The sequence below is a fragment of the Galeopterus variegatus genome, unplaced genomic scaffold (genome assembly GCF_000696425.1).
Source record: "Galeopterus variegatus unplaced genomic scaffold, G_variegatus-3.0.2 Scaffold2362, whole genome shotgun sequence".
Classification (NCBI taxonomy): Eukaryota; Metazoa; Chordata; class Mammalia; order Dermoptera; family Cynocephalidae; genus Galeopterus; species Galeopterus variegatus.
In genome coordinates this window covers 326,789-344,919 of record NW_007728473.1, presented here as the reverse complement: position 1 = coordinate 344,919, position 18,131 = coordinate 326,789, and the positions used below count along the sequence as shown (strand labels likewise).

General features: G+C 39.6%; 1 protein-coding gene across 2 annotated transcripts; it reads left to right on the top strand.

The window, feature by feature from the left end:
• The first annotated feature begins 6,491 nt into the window (after window positions 1–6,491).
• KCNJ8 (potassium inwardly-rectifying channel, subfamily J, member 8) lies at window positions 6,492–13,080 on the top strand. Of its 2 annotated transcripts, none has more exons than XM_008581477.1 (3): window positions 6,492–6,943; window positions 11,232–11,541; window positions 11,734–13,080. In XM_008581477.1, exons 1-3 carry the CDS (start codon window positions 6,570–6,572, stop codon window positions 12,322–12,324), a joined length of 1,275 nt encoding a protein of 424 aa, XP_008579699.1. In that variant the 5' UTR covers window positions 6,492–6,569; the 3' UTR covers window positions 12,325–13,080. The 2 variants fall into 2 exon arrangements, with proteins under 2 accessions (XP_008579699.1, XP_008579698.1); XM_008581476.1 differs by having other exon boundaries at window positions 6,493–6,943; window positions 11,232–11,464; window positions 11,657–13,080.
• Window positions 13,081–18,131: the final 5,051 nt, after the last annotated feature.

Sequence of the window (18,131 nt, the reverse complement as noted above, 5' to 3'; positions counted from 1 at the left end):
TTTCTTGCCTCAAAGCCTTTACACTTGCTCTTGGGCTGTCCGAAGCACTCTTTTTCCAGCTGATTGCCTGACTGATTCTTCATCCAAATTTCACCTTCTTAAAGAGGCCTTTTCTGAACTCTGTCTAAAATTGCCAATCTCCACAAAACTATGCTATCTACCCTAAGTGAGTCATTGTGGAGTATATGCATGTGTTGAAACAACACACTGTACCCCACAAAAATAAATATAAATAATATTGAAAAATAAAAATAAAATTGCCTATCTCTGGCCCAGTTATTTTCTTTATTTATTGAAACATAATTGATTACACATATTTGTGGAGCACAGAGTTGACTATCAGTATTTGTGTACAACACCTGATGACTAAATCAGGGTAGTTGGCATAGTCGTAACTACAAAATGTACTCATTCTTTGTGTCTATGAACCAATTCCTCCCTAAGCCCCCACCCTCACCCTCCCCACTTCTAAATACTGCATTTCTGTTCTTTCCTTCTGAAAGTTCAATGTATTATTGTGTTTGTTGTTTCCTGGTAACTTTCAACCCCGATTCTACTTTATTTCCTTCATAAATCTTAACTGTATTGATAATTATATACTGTATTGTTTGTGTACTTATTTGCTAACAGCTTCCTTTCCTTATTTGCTCCAATGTCTTGGAGCAGGGACTTTGTTTTTCTCACCTAGATGCAAATTATGGGGTAGTGAATGTTACCAGTTCCCCCTTTTCTGACTTGTTTATTCACACCTGTGATCTGGCTTTAATTTGAGGAGTCGGGCTTGCAAGCTGAATGGAAGTCTTTTTCATTAACAGTTCTGATGGATATCTTTGAAGAAATGAAGTGACCTAATTTAAAGGACAGTGACACTTTTTTGCATATAAATAGATAGATATTTTAAAAAGAAATGTTCTCTGAACTCATTGGAACAGATAACTAAGAAGAGTTATACTGTCATTCCCGTTTCATGATAACTCCAAAAAAGTGAGTTTATAACATGCTGTTTTGATTACTAGTTTATATAACAATTTTATTAAGCTGATTCCAAAGCAGTATGTTCCAAAGTGGTTTATATGAGGACACTAATAAAGCAGCATACCAAGCAAATAGATCAACCATTATCTGGGCTGCTAACATGAATCGTTTCCATTGTCATTTTGAAGGCTCTCCAAATTCTTAAGTCTAATATGGCTCATGAAACCCGAGACTAAAATTCACAAGTCAAGTCAAAGGCAAAGTTATCAAATGTAAGCACTTCACCCTTGATCTCGAGAGCATTTTCAAGGACTTCACTGATTTGTGTTTGGTAATCAGAGCAGCAGGCAGTTGGGAAAAGCATCAGCCTAATACTTTCTCCACTTGTCTGAAGACACCAGTCGAACTTTGTTTCATAGGAGAATAAGAATTTCAGAAACCTCTTCATTCCCAAATAAAATGCTCATAAGGATCTAAGTGGAATCTGACAAATGCTTTCTTATAAGTAAACAGATATCTTTGAATTGCTTCCCAATTGCATAAATTTCTTTGGTATGCAACATGAGCTGATTCTAACAGGATTCCTAAATAGTTAAGAAAATCATAATATTTAAATAAAGTTAACCCCCCAAATTTGTACAATGTTTCAATTTAAAAAACTAATTAATTAATTAATTTAATTAGCTCTGTTCTAAACTTATTACTGGTAGGAGGTGTGCACAAATTATTCTTCACTTCCAAAAGAGCAATTAGGAAAATTATTGAACCGTTAAGAAAACACATGCAACTTTTAGTGGACAACAGCAAAATAGTGGTTAAATAAGTGTACCCATAAAATAAGCCTTAAGTAGTAAATGTGCTCTTGAAAAACGAATTGATTTCCTTTGCCAACTTCTCACCAGAGGTAAATTTAAATGTTCAGTATTTGGATCATAAAACGAGAATAAAACGATCAAAAGGGGGGAGCTAGAGAGTATCAGTAATAAATACTTATTGAGCAACTACTATGTGTCTAGAAAGACCTTTAGGGTATAGAGGTATGTCACCATTAAGATCAAAACCAAGTTTTAAAGAGAAATATAGCCAGGAAATGCCAAACAGTATTGCTCACTTGGAGTGGTTAGGGAAGATGCTAAGGAAAGAAGGAAAGGATAGTTTGACTGATAAGGAAAGAGAGAAAGGAGAGGAAAGGGATCTTTGCAGACAGGAGTAGCCATAGACCTAAAAGAGAACTGCAAGCTCCAAATTGCCCTTGTGGGTTCTGAGAAATGGCTGCAAAAGCATGAAGGGAGGAGAGATGAGAGTAAATGCAAGAAAGAGAAATACCATGTTTCAAGAACTATTCCTTCTTTTCTTCATTTGACAAGTATTTATTGAGTACTTACTACTAGGAACTAAGAACAACTCGGGACCTTGGGTATGTGAAGAAAAACTAGTTAAAGGAAGAAGACACACATGTTTAAACAAAAATGTCAGGAAGGGGATGGAAAGAAAAAAGAGAAAATCTGTAATATTTTTATAGTACAAATTCTTCACCTTTTTCTAAATGGTCACTATTTGTTTTTAAGCTTGTTATTGTCACATTTACTTATTAACTTCTTAAAGTTTGACCTGTACTATGTACCCTCATGTTAAATTAATCAACTTAATTTATTGACAAGTAAAAAGTGTGATATAGCTTCTCATTTCAAAACAAGTCAAAACTTCACATATTTAGAAGAATATACCTCATCGGAAAAAACTGAGTCCAAAATATGTGTTATAGGAAAAGAACAGAATTTTCAAAAGATTCAGATATAGATTTGTTGCAAATCTCATAAATTTCCCTCAGCAGTCACCTCTTCTCATTCCAGTCTTCTTGCTATTACTCTGTCACCGCTATAAATATCACACTCACCTCTGGTTTTTCCCTCTCCCAGTACTGATTCTGTATAATATTTCTTTTGAAAAGATTCGTATTACCTTTTAATTCTATTTTTCCATGAACTTTTTGAAGTTCCCTTGTATATTTGCATATTGCCCACTGACATTACCTATTAGCCCCAGACCTTATTCCTTCTCTAATTAATGTAATTGTTTTTATTGTTTCCTTCTGCCAGTCATTGAATTTTGAAGCCAGAGGGGACTCTGCTTAGAAATGTAGCCCTTAAAGCCATCATGTCCTCTGCTTCCTGATCATTGCTCCTGAAACAGGCTCTTACTGTGTTCTCTGATCAAAATCTCTCCATGGCTTACCACTACCTACTGAACACTGTCCAGGCTCATTTGTTGAGCATTTAAGGCCGTCTATGCAATTTTTTAAAGGTCCCAGTATGTTTTTTTTAACCTTATATTTTTCATTTATTAATTCAAAAATGCTTTTTGAGCACCTCTGTAATTTGAACTGTGCTAGAGGCTTGATACACAAATGAACAATCACAGCCCTGTCCTCTAGCAGCCCTCAGTTTCATGGGGGGACAAGTACACGAATAACTCATTATGTGTTGACAGCAGTGGTAACCGAAGCTGCCCAAGGAGCACTGGAGTCAGGCACCCAATCCTGCTATCTGGCTGACTTTGCTTCATAATGTTGATTAAACTATCTTCTGTAACTGAAATATGGCCCACTCTTGTCAATACTCCATGACTTGGTTCATGGTGTTTTTTCTCTGTGGGATGTCTTTTCTCTGCTTTGCTGTATACCCCAAAGGTATGTCATCTTCCAAAGACTAGATCAGATGCCAAATAGTGCATGAAGTTTTCCTTAGCCTTCTTCTTCAATGTCTCTCATTTGAATTCCCATGGCACTTTATCATAGTTCCTGTCTCAGTCTGATCACATCTTTGCCTGTATTAGAGTTTATTATCAATGCCTTACCACCACCGTTTCTTCAATGTCTCTCATTTGAATTCCCATGGCACTTTATCATAGTTCCTTTCTCAGTCTGATCACATCTTTGCCTGTATTAGAGTTTATTATCAATGCCTTACCACCACCGTCTGCCTCTTAAGAGCAGCAACTAGGACGTATATTTATATATTTCTAGATACATAAGCCTAAAAAGAATAATAATAACTCACAGGATTGGTGATCAATGAATGTTCCCAGAGCTAAAAAAAAAAAAATAGAAAATAAATTGTACAGCAAACTCAATTGTAAAATAGAACAGCAGAGGGGACTGACTATACAAATCGACCCTTCTACACTTGTGGTAAAACTACTACAGAATTTACATAAATGAATGCAAAAATTAGTGACAGTAGGGAGGAGAGCTACCACTCACAGATAGGATCCCCAGGCCCTGAAGGGGTTAAGCAGATTTATACACAAGGAGGAAAATTGTCCTTCATTTGCCTTCACTAAAGACTAATTTTAGGACTTTTGGTAATTAAGTGAGCACATTGTTTACACTCCATACACTTTCGGCCCTGAGACTTGGAAAAATACAAGAAATTTCCAAGAATTAAAGTTTCCATTAACACAAGTGCCAAAATCAGGAGGCTTGACCTGTGGGAGAAAGCACATTTGTCTTTTGCTGGCTCCTTTTCAAAAAGCTATAGAAGGATATTTACTGTATAACCTTTCTTGTGCGCAATTGCACTGTTTTATCATCAGACATCTAGACAAGAGGAGAAGCTGCAACATATCAGAAAGCAGCCATTTACTGAAGACCGAATGACCTTTCCCTGCTAACGTGCTGAAGCGGTCCCTGTTTCGGGTAAAATTTCTTCATCGTAAGAGACTGCAAGCGGTTTCCTTTTTTCTTTTCTTTCCTTCCCTTTTTTCTGTCGTTTTTTTTTTTTTTTTTTTTTTTTTTTTTTTTTTTTTTTTTTGGTGTGTGTGTGTGTGTGTGTGTATGTGAGAGAGAGAGAGAGAGAGAGAGAGAGATATTCCCTGCGAACTGCTTCGGCTGCTGCAGAAAGAGTTTACTATGGTGGGTTTCAGCACATCTCCCACCTGTATCACACCTACCAGGTGGACATTTAATGTAAATAAATGTGTGCGCACACCGCTTGAATGCCTCAGAAGGGTATTTTCTGATCTCTCTGCTTTTACTCATTCCGAAGTAACCCAGTTTATCTATTCAGGTTGCAAAATTAAAAAAAAAAAAAAAATCTCTTTACGTCAGTGAACTTGGACTCCGAAAATCCTCTCCCCTGAGCATAGAGCCTTTTAAAGCCTTGCGTGTCACGCTGGCGGCAGGGGGTCGCGGCTCCTGGGAAAGAGCCGGCTCTGCAGGTCCCGCCCTCCCGCGGGCCGCCTCCCTACCTCTCCCGGACTCGCCTTCGCCCCCTCGCATCCCGTCCCCACCTCCGCGACATCGGCGGCCCCAGGGGTCTGGCGCGCGTCCAAGCCCTAACGGGGCGGCTGACTTGTGGAGCATCGTCGCCGAGCTCGTCTGCCCCCAGCCCCTCCTCCACCCACCGCGGCGGCCCAGGGAGGGGAACTGAGCGGGGGGAGGGGAGGTCCACACCCGCCCCCCTTCCTCCAGCCCTCCCCGCGTTCAGATTCAATTGCACCTTTTATTATCTTAGCTCTTCTTCTTAGGATCTGTCCCTCCGGCCCTGGCGGCCCCCGCTCCCGCGCGCCGGGATGGGAGAGCAGGGGACCCGGCCGCCGCCCGCCGGCGTGTGCGGGGACTTGTGGCCGCCGCGCCCACGGCCCGGAGTCTGTAAGTTTCTCCGCTCCTCCGGGGAAGGGAGGGGGAAGCTGTCCGCGTCCCCGAAAGTGATTTCAAATGCAAAAACACGGCGGAGCTTTGCAGTGCTGGGCAGACTTTTCGGGGCACGCTCCTTTAACTCTACAGCAGCTCGCAGGCGATGGTCCGGGTCTCTCCTGCAGCTCGTACGTTTGATCCCTTCTTCGTAAAGTTTCCAATGTACAGTATTATGAGTTCCATAGGAAGGCTTTTTGTCTCTTTTTAATGCACCTCCTACTTCCTTCAAATTTAAAATAATTTTTCATAATTTTCAAGTTTCATAGCACATCGCTTATTATTTTGTCGGGTTACACTTAACATGTTATTTATACTGCGCAAGGGGCCACGGCCTTTTCCTTGCCTATTTCTAAAAATAACGGAGGGACAATTTTTGCTCTTTACTTTTAATATTGCTGCATCATCTAAATACTTTAGCAAGTAGATCGTGTACCCAGCTGGCCTTAATTTTTGTCCCTGACGCCGCGTGCTTGTACCCTTGCACTAATCTGCACACGCAGTTAATCGCACAGAGTTGTCTTTGAGCCTGCTGTTTACAAGAAGGCTCCTGGGACTGTTTAACTAAGGCTATGCCCATATGTGTTCAGAGTGATAAGAATAATTGAAATCGTTCCCCCGGGTCATACCACATCATTTCTCTGGGATCCCAGAAGTCAAGCACAGGCTAGATTTGTGTCTGGATTAATAAAATCGTGCCTTTAGTTTCACGTGTTACCTCGCCTTTGTAGACATATCCCAGAATACAAGGACTAAAGAGGTGAGGAAATGAAGTTGTTGTTTTGCTTTGCTTTGCTTTTCAAGTTCCTGATCAACGTTTCCTTCGTGCAGGAGGACGGGTCTCAAGGGAAGGAGAGGCAGGTCAGAGGCAGGTGGCTAGGCTGGCTATGGTGACGGGAAGATGCTGGCTAGAAAGAGCATCATCCCGGAGGAGTATGTGCTGGCGCGCATCGCGGCGGAGAACCTGCGCAAGCCGCGCATCCGAGACCGGCTCCCCAGAGCCCGATTCATCGCCAAGAGCGGGGCCTGCAACCTGGCACACAAGAACATCCGTGAGCAGGGACGCTTCCTGCAGGACATCTTCACCACCCTGGTGGACCTGAAATGGCGCCACACGCTGGTCATCTTTACCATGTCCTTCCTCTGCAGCTGGCTCCTCTTCGCTATCATGTGGTGGCTGGTGGCCTTTGCCCATGGGGACATCTATGCTTACATGGAGAAAAGTGGAATGGAGAAAAGTGGTTTGGAGTCCACTGTGTGTGTGACTAACGTCAGGTAAGAATGCAGTAGGATGAGACAGGGGGTGAAAGCAGTGCAGAAAAAATATCAAAATGCCCTTTCTCTTATCATTCTGTTATTTTGTTGGAAGTGAAATAAAGGGTTTGTTTTAGAACCTTCCAGAAACAAAAAAAAGCAAAAGAAAGGAAAAAAAAAAACACAAACACATTAAAAATCTTTTAAGATGCAGCTTTGTAGATGAAGAGTCTGAAAATGTAGAGCTTCAATCCTTTGGACTAGCCTTGAAAATATTGTCAGTTATTAAAAAATGATTGTAATTCAAAGGATTACACAGAGTGCCTTACTCCGAAAAAGCACATATTTAGTTTTCAGTAGGAAAAAGCTGCTGTCCATAGTTCCAGTGTCCACATGTAAATATCTCTAATCAACAAAAAATACTGTGCAAATGCTAGTAATATTTTCCCCTGACTTCTCTTACCCATGACATTTGCAGAAATAATAAAGATGGGAAGACACGGGAGAGAGGGGTATCCCAGGTTTAAAATCTACTAAAAATGAAATAACTTAAATATGAACCCTTCTTTATCAAGATTATCTTAACATAGCTGATTGCTTGCATTGGATTTAGAAGTTAAAAGTTATGCTAAGAATAAGAAGTAGAAAACACTAATGATAATGAAAATTGGTCCAAAATTTTCATGGAAGGGATTATGTTGCAGTCTTCCTTCAGAGTTTTGATAGAATAAGAACAAAATTCTTAGATTACCTAACTTTAGTTTCTCTCTCTTATAAGAGAGAGAAGATAAGTAAAAGTGAATTTCAAAGGTAAGTAAAGTGAATTTGTTTTCAATAATTCTCCTCCTCTTATACTTTCACAGGACCTAAGAATACTTAGTTGGGAGGATTTGTCTCCTAATGTGTTCTTTTTGTTGGAAGATGAAAAGAGATAATATATATCAGTTGCAAAAATGTTCACTCTGAAGCGAAACAATAGTAATAATACTGGAAAATTGTCAGGACATTTTCTGAATGATATTCCACATTCACATAATGCAGAAAGATAAGAAACTTGAACGAACACCACGCTGCCAGGAAACTGTAAAGAATGAGACCTTTAGTGACCCTGAAATCTGATGAAACTAGCATACCACTGTGAGATGCAGACCCGGGAATGTGAACTTGTCTACCCTGCCATTGGCTTAGTAACGGCAATGCCAGCATTTCAAAGAGGGACGCAGCATTAGTGTGCAGCAATCACACACCACAGATTTTAGCCTGGATTTTGAGGAGAGAAAACTATTGAATTGATCCATTGATTTTTACCATTAAATAGATATTATTTTCTTTTTGCAAACTCGTCACAGACTTTTGTCTCAATGAAAATGTAGACAAAGGTGAAAAACATAGATGATCATCAAGTACACAAGTATCTGAAGCTTAAATATCATTATCTATAATATTTCTCTTTAAGAAAATTATGGGCAATGATATTAGTGAATCATTTTTATATCAAAATACATTTTTAATAAATATTCAGTAGATACTGAAGGAGATAAAAGAAATGATAATAAACCTTAAAAATGAATAGCAGATTTTATTCATGAGACAAATCCTTTTCTGTGAAAAAGAAGTGATGAAGCAATTTATTAAATATATACTATCAAAAGTGATACCATTTCTATGATTTTTTTTAAAAAGAATTTTACAGGGTGCACTGGTAATTAAAAGCTGTTTATTACTTCCCTTTATTTTTCAAATAAGATGTGTTCTGAAGCATATTCATTTCCCTGATGCATTCCTACTAGTGTGAACATTAAGTCAGCTATGAGAAATGATGTCAAAAATACAGTGGGACAGGGCCGAGCCTGTGGCGCACTCAGGAGAGTGCGGCGTTGGGAGCGCAGCAGCGCTTCCCGCCACGGGTTCGGATCCTATATAGGGATGACCGGTGCACTCACAGCGCTCACTGGCTGAGCGCGGTGCCATGTGGCCGGTCTCAAAAAGGACAAAAAAAAAAAAAAAAAAAAAATACAATGGGACAAAGTTGGTTTTATCAGTATAACAATTTGAGCATTTTAAACTGCACTTCTTAAAAAAAATTGACAATTTTTAAGGTTGTTCTGTTCTTACTGATTTTATTTTATGTTACAGTGCTGTTTACACATTCATCTCAACATAGTTTCATCCTAACAAACCATACCTAACAAAAAAATTTCACTAAAAATATATAAACAGAAAATCTTTATTATCTTCCAAAGGGAATGTAAAAGATTGCTAATAATAACTCTAACTCTTTACATTTCCTTTTGTGAGTTTAATAATGTCCAGCCATATCATCAAAATTGGAAACAACTTTCTTCAATGGATATGCACTAGTATTTCCAATTAACCTTTGACCATTCTCATTGTAGTGACTCACTTTCTCTTTCGTGTAGATGACTTTCTAATATAAGTTAGAAAATAGACCAACATATTTCTTCTTTCTCATTATTTTTCAGCCTCACTCTTTCTGTAGCAGAGCTGAGCAGCAGCTAAACACTTTTACCTGTTGCGATTGTTTAGCATGACAGGTGTCTGTAAAACACTTGGCCTTGCACCAACTATCCTGTTTAGAATTAAATTCCTTCATTAAATACTATGTGAAATACAGCACATGAATAGTCTCTCAAACCATTAAGACAAAACATTTGGGGATATTCATCATTAGACTGCTCTCTGAAGTATGGATGCATTATTAGAAAACAAAGTCATATTTAGGTTCCTCCTATAGGGTCCTGTCACCTCTCCCAGGGCAACAGAGACGCAAAGGGTTACTCAAAGCCCATTTCTCCAGAGCAGTGAGAGGCCCGAAGTGGTTACCCCCAGCAAGAATTTGCAGAGCAGAAAGATCCGGGAGTAACTTTACTTTATTAATGTTGGCATCCTCCACAGGGTCCCTTCCTATTCTTTGCTGTATTTTTGGACTACACCATGTAGACTTGTTGTGTGTAGCTAGTGCAGAAAGCAATTATTATAGTTTTCCGTGAATCTTTTTAGCAAGAGAAAAAGAAAGGGAAAAAAGGCAACTTTCACACTCCACTTAAAAGCTAATCAAAAGAGTCATCTGTGAATACTTGCTTGCCTCTCATGGTTTCCTGCCAACGTGCATGGGGTATACCAAGTGCTCAAATGTTTGGGCAGTTTGCTCACTCGTGCATGGCATTAATAGGTAGATAACACTTTGACAGATGGCTTGTCTTCTATAAAATTAGAGAAGGTTGAAATTGGAGTCAGGGGCAAAGATAGAACTAATATTACTTTGATGAAGAAGCCACAACATTACTGGATATGTAGCTAAGAGAATAAATTAATAATAAGCAAATATGGTGCTTCTCAACTAGGGGGGTAAATCAGAATCACCTGTGAGCTTTTCAAAAGTGTCTTACTTAGGTCCAGCCTGAACCTACCAAATCAGTGTTTATTCACTAAGATGCGGAGAAGATGTGAACTTGAGAAAGCTTCCCAAGTGTCAGGAAAATCTTGACACTTATAGCCCCTTCCTGTTTCAGAGCACTGGGCCAGAATTGAGAGAATTCAAGTTTGTATGAATTATATGATCTTGACACAGTCATTTACTAATCTCTGCCTCAAATTCTTCCTTTAATAGCTTCAGTATTCTCTAGATCACTTAGAGAACAAAACGAGATAATCGATGAGAAATACTTTTCTTTGAAAAGGAGAAAACATTCTTTAAAAAAAAACTAGTATTTTGGAATGATGTGTTTTGTACCACGTTTTAGCACTGTGCTTTCTCTATATAAGGTAGACAATAAGTGTTAGCTAACAAATCTGATTTTAAAGGTTATAAATAACAAAAAGTTCACTCATTACTCAGTACCTTCCATATGACTCAAGTCTCTTAAACACAGATAAGCCAAAAATGATAAATATCTACCAGGTAGAAAGTTTCACAAAGTAAACCATGACTTTGTTAAAGTATTTCGCAAAGTAAAAAAACCATGGCTTTAAATATAAATATGTATATTTATTGTATCAATGCTTTTACACAATTAGGTCCATCACTATGTGACCTAGAAAACATTAATAAAATTGAATCCCAGAAGTCCAGAGGTAGATGCGTGCAGAAGAGAGAGAGAGATGCACACACACATGCACTCACCATGATTGTGTTTAGAATTAGGTATCTGGCAAGTTAAGTTGACTAGTCTTTCCAAAAGCATTTAATAGCCTTCGGAGGAGGAAGATGAAAAGTTCGGCTTAGCATGTTATTTCATGATACTAAATTTGACCTGATGGCATTGTTTTTTGATATCATTCCTTACAGGTCTTTCACCTCTGCTTTTCTCTTCTCCATTGAGGTTCAAGTAACAATCGGATTTGGAGGGAGAATGATGACCGAGGAATGCCCTCTGGCCATCACAGTTTTGATTCTCCAGAACATTGTGGGTCTGATCATCAACGCGGTCATGTTAGGCTGCATTTTCATGAAAACAGCCCAGGCTCACAGAAGGGCAGAAACTCTGATTTTCAGTCGCCATGCTGTGATTGCGGTCCGAAATGGCAAGCTGTGCTTCATGTTTCGAGTGGGTGACCTGAGGAAAAGCATGATCATTAGCGCCTCTGTGCGCATCCAGGTGGTCAAGAAAACCACCACCCCCGAAGGGGAGGTGGTCCCTATTCACCAACTGGACATCCCTGTGGATAACCCGATTGAGAGTAATAGTCGCCATGCTGTGATTGCGGTCCGAAATGGCAAGCTGTGCTTCATGTTCCGAGTGGGTGACCTGAGGAAAAGCATGATCATTAGCGCCTCTGTGCGCATCCAGGTGGTCAAGAAAACCACCACCCCTGAAGGGGAGGTGGTCCCTATTCACCAACTGGACATCCCTGTGGATAACCCGATTGAGAGTAATAACATTTTTCTGGTGGCCCCTTTGATCGTCTGCCATGTAATTGACAAGCGCAGTCCCCTGTATGATATTTCAGCCACTGACCTTGCCAACCAAGATCTGGAGGTTATAGTTATTCTGGAAGGAGTGGTAGAAACTACTGGCATTACCACACAAGCACGAACCTCCTACATCGCTGAGGAGATCCAATGGGGCCACCGCTTTGTGTCTATTGTGACAGAGGAGGAAGGAGTGTATTCTGTGGATTACTCCAAATTTGGCAATACTGTTAAAGTAGCTGCTCCACGGTGCAGCGCCCGGGAGCTGGATGAGAAGCCTTCCATCCTTATTCAGACTCTCCAAAAGAGTGAACTGTCCCATCAGAATTCTCTGAGGAAGCGCAATTCCATGAGAAGAAACAATTCCATGAGGAGGAGCAACTCTATCCGAAGGAACAACTCTTCCCTCATGGTGCCAAAGGTGCAATTTATGACTCCAGAAGGAAACCAAAACACGTCAGAATCATGACAGCGAGACAACTTCAAGACTGCCTTTTATCACGTGTTGATGATTGATGCCAGGTACTGTCAAACTGAACCAGAGCTGGCACACAATGATTTGTCTTTCTCCATTTTAATGCACTAAATGATATTCATATTCAAGCAACAGCACTTTCTGTATTAATAAACAGTAACACACAAAGTGGAGGATTCGTGGCTCACACTTGTCTTGTACATGCAGAATTTGTAGTGATGGCTTAAGTTATGCATAGGAATTGGTACTCTCTCACTTCTCAATTTGAAACCTAAGAATGACATAAACAGTAATAGAACTTGAGTACAAAATTTGGCCTAGGAATGAGTCTGTTTCAAATGCTTAGTTGGTGAAATTTTCTGTCCTATTGTTCATTTTGGAAATGAAAATACAATAGGAGGGGGAAAACCAAACTCATGTTAACACCTTTTGTATATCAAGCTTCTCCTTTCTCCATGATACTGAACCTCGTAAGACGCCTGAGACAAATACTGCTTAGATCTATCTGTTTCTAAGTGGACTCAGTTCATTCACAAGGACCTTCATAATGACTTCCTGACGTTTCCTGGTCCTCTTCGTGGCAGCCTGTTGGGTAGAACTGGGCAAGAAGTCTTTGGAGAATAGCTACGCCCTCTCTTATTTAGCACTGAGTTCCCAGTAGTGACAGTCACTTCCTTTCACTTCTCACTTCCTACAAGCCCCCACAGCTAAATACTGTATTAAATACTTTATTAAAGCATTTCCTTTTTACTCAGCTGTAGTTGTATGATTCCTCTTTCACAAAACCACCCCAAGTTAAAACTCAGGAAAAAACATTTTTAGAGGCATGTGAAAGAGATATCATATAGTGATAAAAGTCATCTCTGAGATTCCTCCCTCTGGGATCTGTTGCGCCAAGAGAACTACATTTTTTTTTGTTTTGTTTTTATTTCATTTCACGTTTAAAACATCCTCTTGGTTTTTCTATCTGAGCCTGATGTAAAAACTCTACAAGCTTTTTTTCTTTGAATCTCCCACCTCCCACCTTAAAACTATGCTTCCTTTCCAGTAATATCTGAATTCAGGCCTGGCATATAGAGATTTAGTATTATTTCATTTGCTAAAATGAAATTTTCTATCAAAACTTGATCTTGTTATTTATAGCTCCTGCTCCTTCAAGGAAGGGATGAATGAGTAGATAGAAGTACTAGGTTAATAAGCTCTGTATGGTTTTATTCTTCTATTTCATGTAGCTGAACATCAGAAAGCTGAGCTATTGTATAGCCTTTTACACAGATGTTGGGGTTTCTATTTATTGCATTTCATTTATGAACACTGAAATAGGCAGGTAGTCATGAACACGTTCAAATCCTGCCTTACACAAAAGACTCATGATTCTAACCAGGTGAATGGAAATTGTTTACCAGGTTATTGAGTTAATCATTCCTGAGAAAGTTCTAATCACTCCTTTGAATTCCAGACTCAGATCAAACAGGTATTTGAAGCTCCACTTAGATATCTAATAAGCATTTAAAATTTATTGTGTCTAAAACCAAATGCTTTATTCCATTCACAAAACCAGCCCCCTCTCCTCAGTCTTCCAATCATTCAGGCCAACACCTGGGAGTCATACTTGCTGCCTCTTTCATACCTCTCATGACACCCATTGGCAAAATCTCTTGGCTGTGCCTTCCAAATATATCCAGAGTATGACCAGGTCTCTCTGTCTCCACCACTTCCTTCACAGTCCAAGCAGGGCTGTTGATCACCCAGTATATATGGATGCAGCTGTATTAATTGTGAGAATATCAAAACATTTCTGTATACGTTCTAAAGAAAATCCACATTAATGAGATTTAGCCCAACAGCAATTACAAAGGTGGATATCAGACCTCCTAGCACTTCTGGAACACATGCGGGGTCCCACCTCCCCATCCCAAGGCAGCTGAGCAGACCAGAAGGCAGCTGCCACACCAGCAATCAGAGCATGTACAGAGCCTGCCTGCCACTCAGTAGCAGCCCAATGTTTGAGGAGCAGGCTGCTGGGCAGGTAATGCTGAGACATAGTCAATAGGGCTGAGATGCAGGATTTCCAAGTCTAGGTAATAAAAAGAATGGCTTGGCGCCAGGGGCAAAGCTAGCCACGGGGCATAGACAGTTCCTCCAGCCACTTTACAGCTGCAACCAAAGGCTGGGTGTCAAAGACCAAAGGACCATCAATTTAATGGGGATGTCGATGGAAGGGTTTGATGGAGCTCCCTATGTCAAGTCATGACTCAGACAGTGACATCATTTAGCTAGTGACAGCCATATCAAACAAAGGATCACATCAACAATTTCTAAAAATTTGCAAATGTTTTAAGGAGTGTTAAATAATGATCTTATGACCTATTTTTGCTAAAATATATTTCACTAGGTAAACAATTTTGAGAACTATATAGTTTAGTTTTAGAAAATAAGAAGACTGACTCCCTCTCTCTCTCTCTCTCTCTGATTTTAACATACTGAATTTAATATTTTATTTTCATTATTTGAAATATATTTCACTAGGTAAACAATTTTGAGAACTATATAGTTTAGTTTTAGAAAATAAGAAGACTGACTCTCTCTCTCTCTCTCTCTCTCTGATTTTAACATACTGAATTTAATATTTTATTTTCATTATTTGGGTTCTCCACTTCTGCCCTAGTCTTCATACAGAAGTCATAATATTTTTTAAATCATAAATCAGATCACATCACACGTCTTCTTAAAATTCATCTATGGCTTTCCATTTTCATCAAAATGAAAACTGAAATCCTTGCCAGGGCCCACAAGCCACTACATCTCCTCTTACCACTCTTCCCCTCAGTCATTCCCGTACTTTACCGAACTGGCCTTTCTGTCCCTTGAAACTGAGATATCTGCGTGGAGCAGCTTCCCCCTGAAAGCCTCACAGTCCTGCCTGTCATTACTTACACTCTGCTGAAGTGTCATCTCTTGAGGCTGTAGAGGATAGTAGTTAAGAAAATGGACCCTGCAGCCAGACTCCCTAGGTTTAAATTTCAATTTCAACATTTAGCATCTGTGAGGCCTTGACAGAATCAACTTCTTTGTGCCTCCTTTTCCCCATATATAAAATCAGAATGATTATAGTATCTACCTCATAAGTTTATTCTGAGGAGTGAGTATGTGAATTAATGTATATAAAGGGCTTAAGGCAGTTTAATTCATTCACCCAGGACAAACACTTGAAATAAAGGACTGCCTTGAAACAAACTGGACTCTTAGTAAATGACTGAGTCATTCAATGCATCACATTTGTTCTCTAGAACAAAGATAAAAGACCTCTGCAACATGAACCTGATCTCTCAAAAATTTTGCAGCAAAGAACTTATATCTGCCCACTCCCAGTTGCTTTTCCCAATTCGTTGACACCTGCCACTTGCTTGTCTTCAAATATTGTCATGTGTAAGATACTACAATATATAAAAGGAAATATTTTGCATACAGAGGAGATTTCTGGTTTCACATGTCTGTTACTTATTTATTTATTTAGTAAAATATATTGAACATCTGCCATGTTTGACATTTACCACCTGGCAAAAATAACTAGGTGTGCTTTTTTTCTTTAAGGAGAAGAAATTGACAGCCAGGGTACATGCTGATTCTGCTCCCATGCAAGCAGAGATGGAAAGACTGGATTGTGAGTCAGAATTGTAGATGTGACACTTGCATCTCAAAATCAAAATCAAAACCTACTCCTAGTTACCAATAGGTATGGGAAGACAGCAGAAGACCCAGAACTGTTGCACATACAGCTTTGCTGAGAGCTGGTGAGAAAATAGAACCTGTTTGTCCTTAGAAGTGTCATTTTTCCCTGCTTTACTTTATTCCAGTATCACAGTTCTATTCCACAATTTCTTATCATTTGCCAGTTAGCACAAGACTCTCTCTGAGTAAAAATCCTGTTGCCCCTGTCACAGACATTTCTAAATATCCCTGGCCAAGTGTTTTGACACATAACTGTGTCTCAGAACCATCAGTGTCACAGTGGCTTAAGGAAATGACCTTAGTTCCCAAACAAAGTGTAACTCCCAGAGAAGTTAGTCACTTAGTGAATATGGAGCAGCATTTTTTACCTTCGATAATTGGAATCATTTTGTTGTTATTGTTTAATGACTTGGCACTCGTGGAGCACGAACTTTCCTCTTTGATAATAAATCCATAATAGATAAAGAAGAAAGAATGAAAAGATAACTACATCTCCCGGGGCTGCCACCCCCAACTTTTGTTATTTTCAGCATGTGGAAGGTAGAGGAAGAACTGAAATTAGTGTCTCCGAGGACCAGTGCATTAAAGTAACCACAACAAATCCTACAGGCTGCTTAAGAGGAAACCCAAGGGCCACGCTCTTCCCATGATCTTTATGCACAGTTCTCATCAATGGTGCTGGGAATTTCCCCACAGACCCAGGAAGGATGTGACTCTAATTACACCCCCTGATAACTTACTACACAGACTCAAGTTTAAGTTCATGAAAACCTTAATCAGCCTTTAAGTTCTGATGGAAATATCACATCAAAGACCAATTTCATTTTAGATTATTTACATCTTTATTCGTACTCTTTTCTGAGAGGTATTCCAGTTCTCATGAAGATTTTCTTGGCTTCATGATATGGCATCCCTCCCTCCACCCCAGTACTCCCTGGGTAATTGGAACAAAACCATTGCGTTGCACAGGGTTTACTTTAATTACTTGAAAAAACAAACAAAAAAAATTAAGGCTGGATTTCCACATACTACTGGATTACTTCAGTGTGCACTGAAAAAGAGGAGGATAAAATAGTTACGTGTAAAACAAGAGCTAAGCTATACTTCTCACTGAAACTGTAGACATTAACAGATTTTTCAAAAGGCTTCAATTAGGCACCACTGACTGTTGAAAAAAGTCCACACTCTTTAAGCATGACAGTTAAGGCTCTGTGGGGTTTGATTCCAACACAGCTTCCAGCCTTGTTTTCTAACCCAACCTCAACACCTTAGGACACTTCAAGTTCATTGAATGTTCTATTCACATTCAGCCTCCCACGCAAAGTCTGCAAGTCGCTGGGGTGGAAATTCTGTTTCCTCTATCTACCAAAACTACTGCTTTCATAAAGCCTTCTCATGGTTTGATTCCAACACAGCTTCCAGCCTTGTTTTCTAACCCAACCCCAACACCTTAGGACACTTCAAGTTCATTGAATGTTCTATTCACATTCAGCCTCCCACGCAAAGTCTGCAAGTTGCTGGGGTGGAAATTCTGTTTCCTCTATCTACCAAAACTACTGCTTTCATAAAGCCTTCTCAGATCCCTCACCTAAATTACTCCTTGTTCATCCCCATCATGTGTACCTCTATTTATTGGTTATTTCACAATAATTGGTATGATGTAGCTTTCTAATATCATATGCATCTCTCCCCAATAGATCAAGCCCTTTTCCCATACTACTTATCACAATGCTTGCCTACAGTAGATGGTGACAGCAGTCTAATAGTTATCTCCCCAAATCTACTCATTCCTTTCTTCATAGCAACAGAGAGTTAGCTGAGCACATGACCCTTCAGCTAGAGATTCTACATTCCCCACCCGCTGTTGCAGTTAGCTGTGGCCACATGCCTAACTGAGTCAATGGGCTGTGAACAGAAACCAATGGACCACTTCCAACAAGAATTTTAAGATTTTAAAGCCCTGAGGTTATGTTTCTCCACCTCTTTCCCCTCCCATGAACTGGGCACATACGTGATAGAGATACAGCTTTGACCAGGCTGATGAGGATAAAAACTGTGGAGCAAAAAGA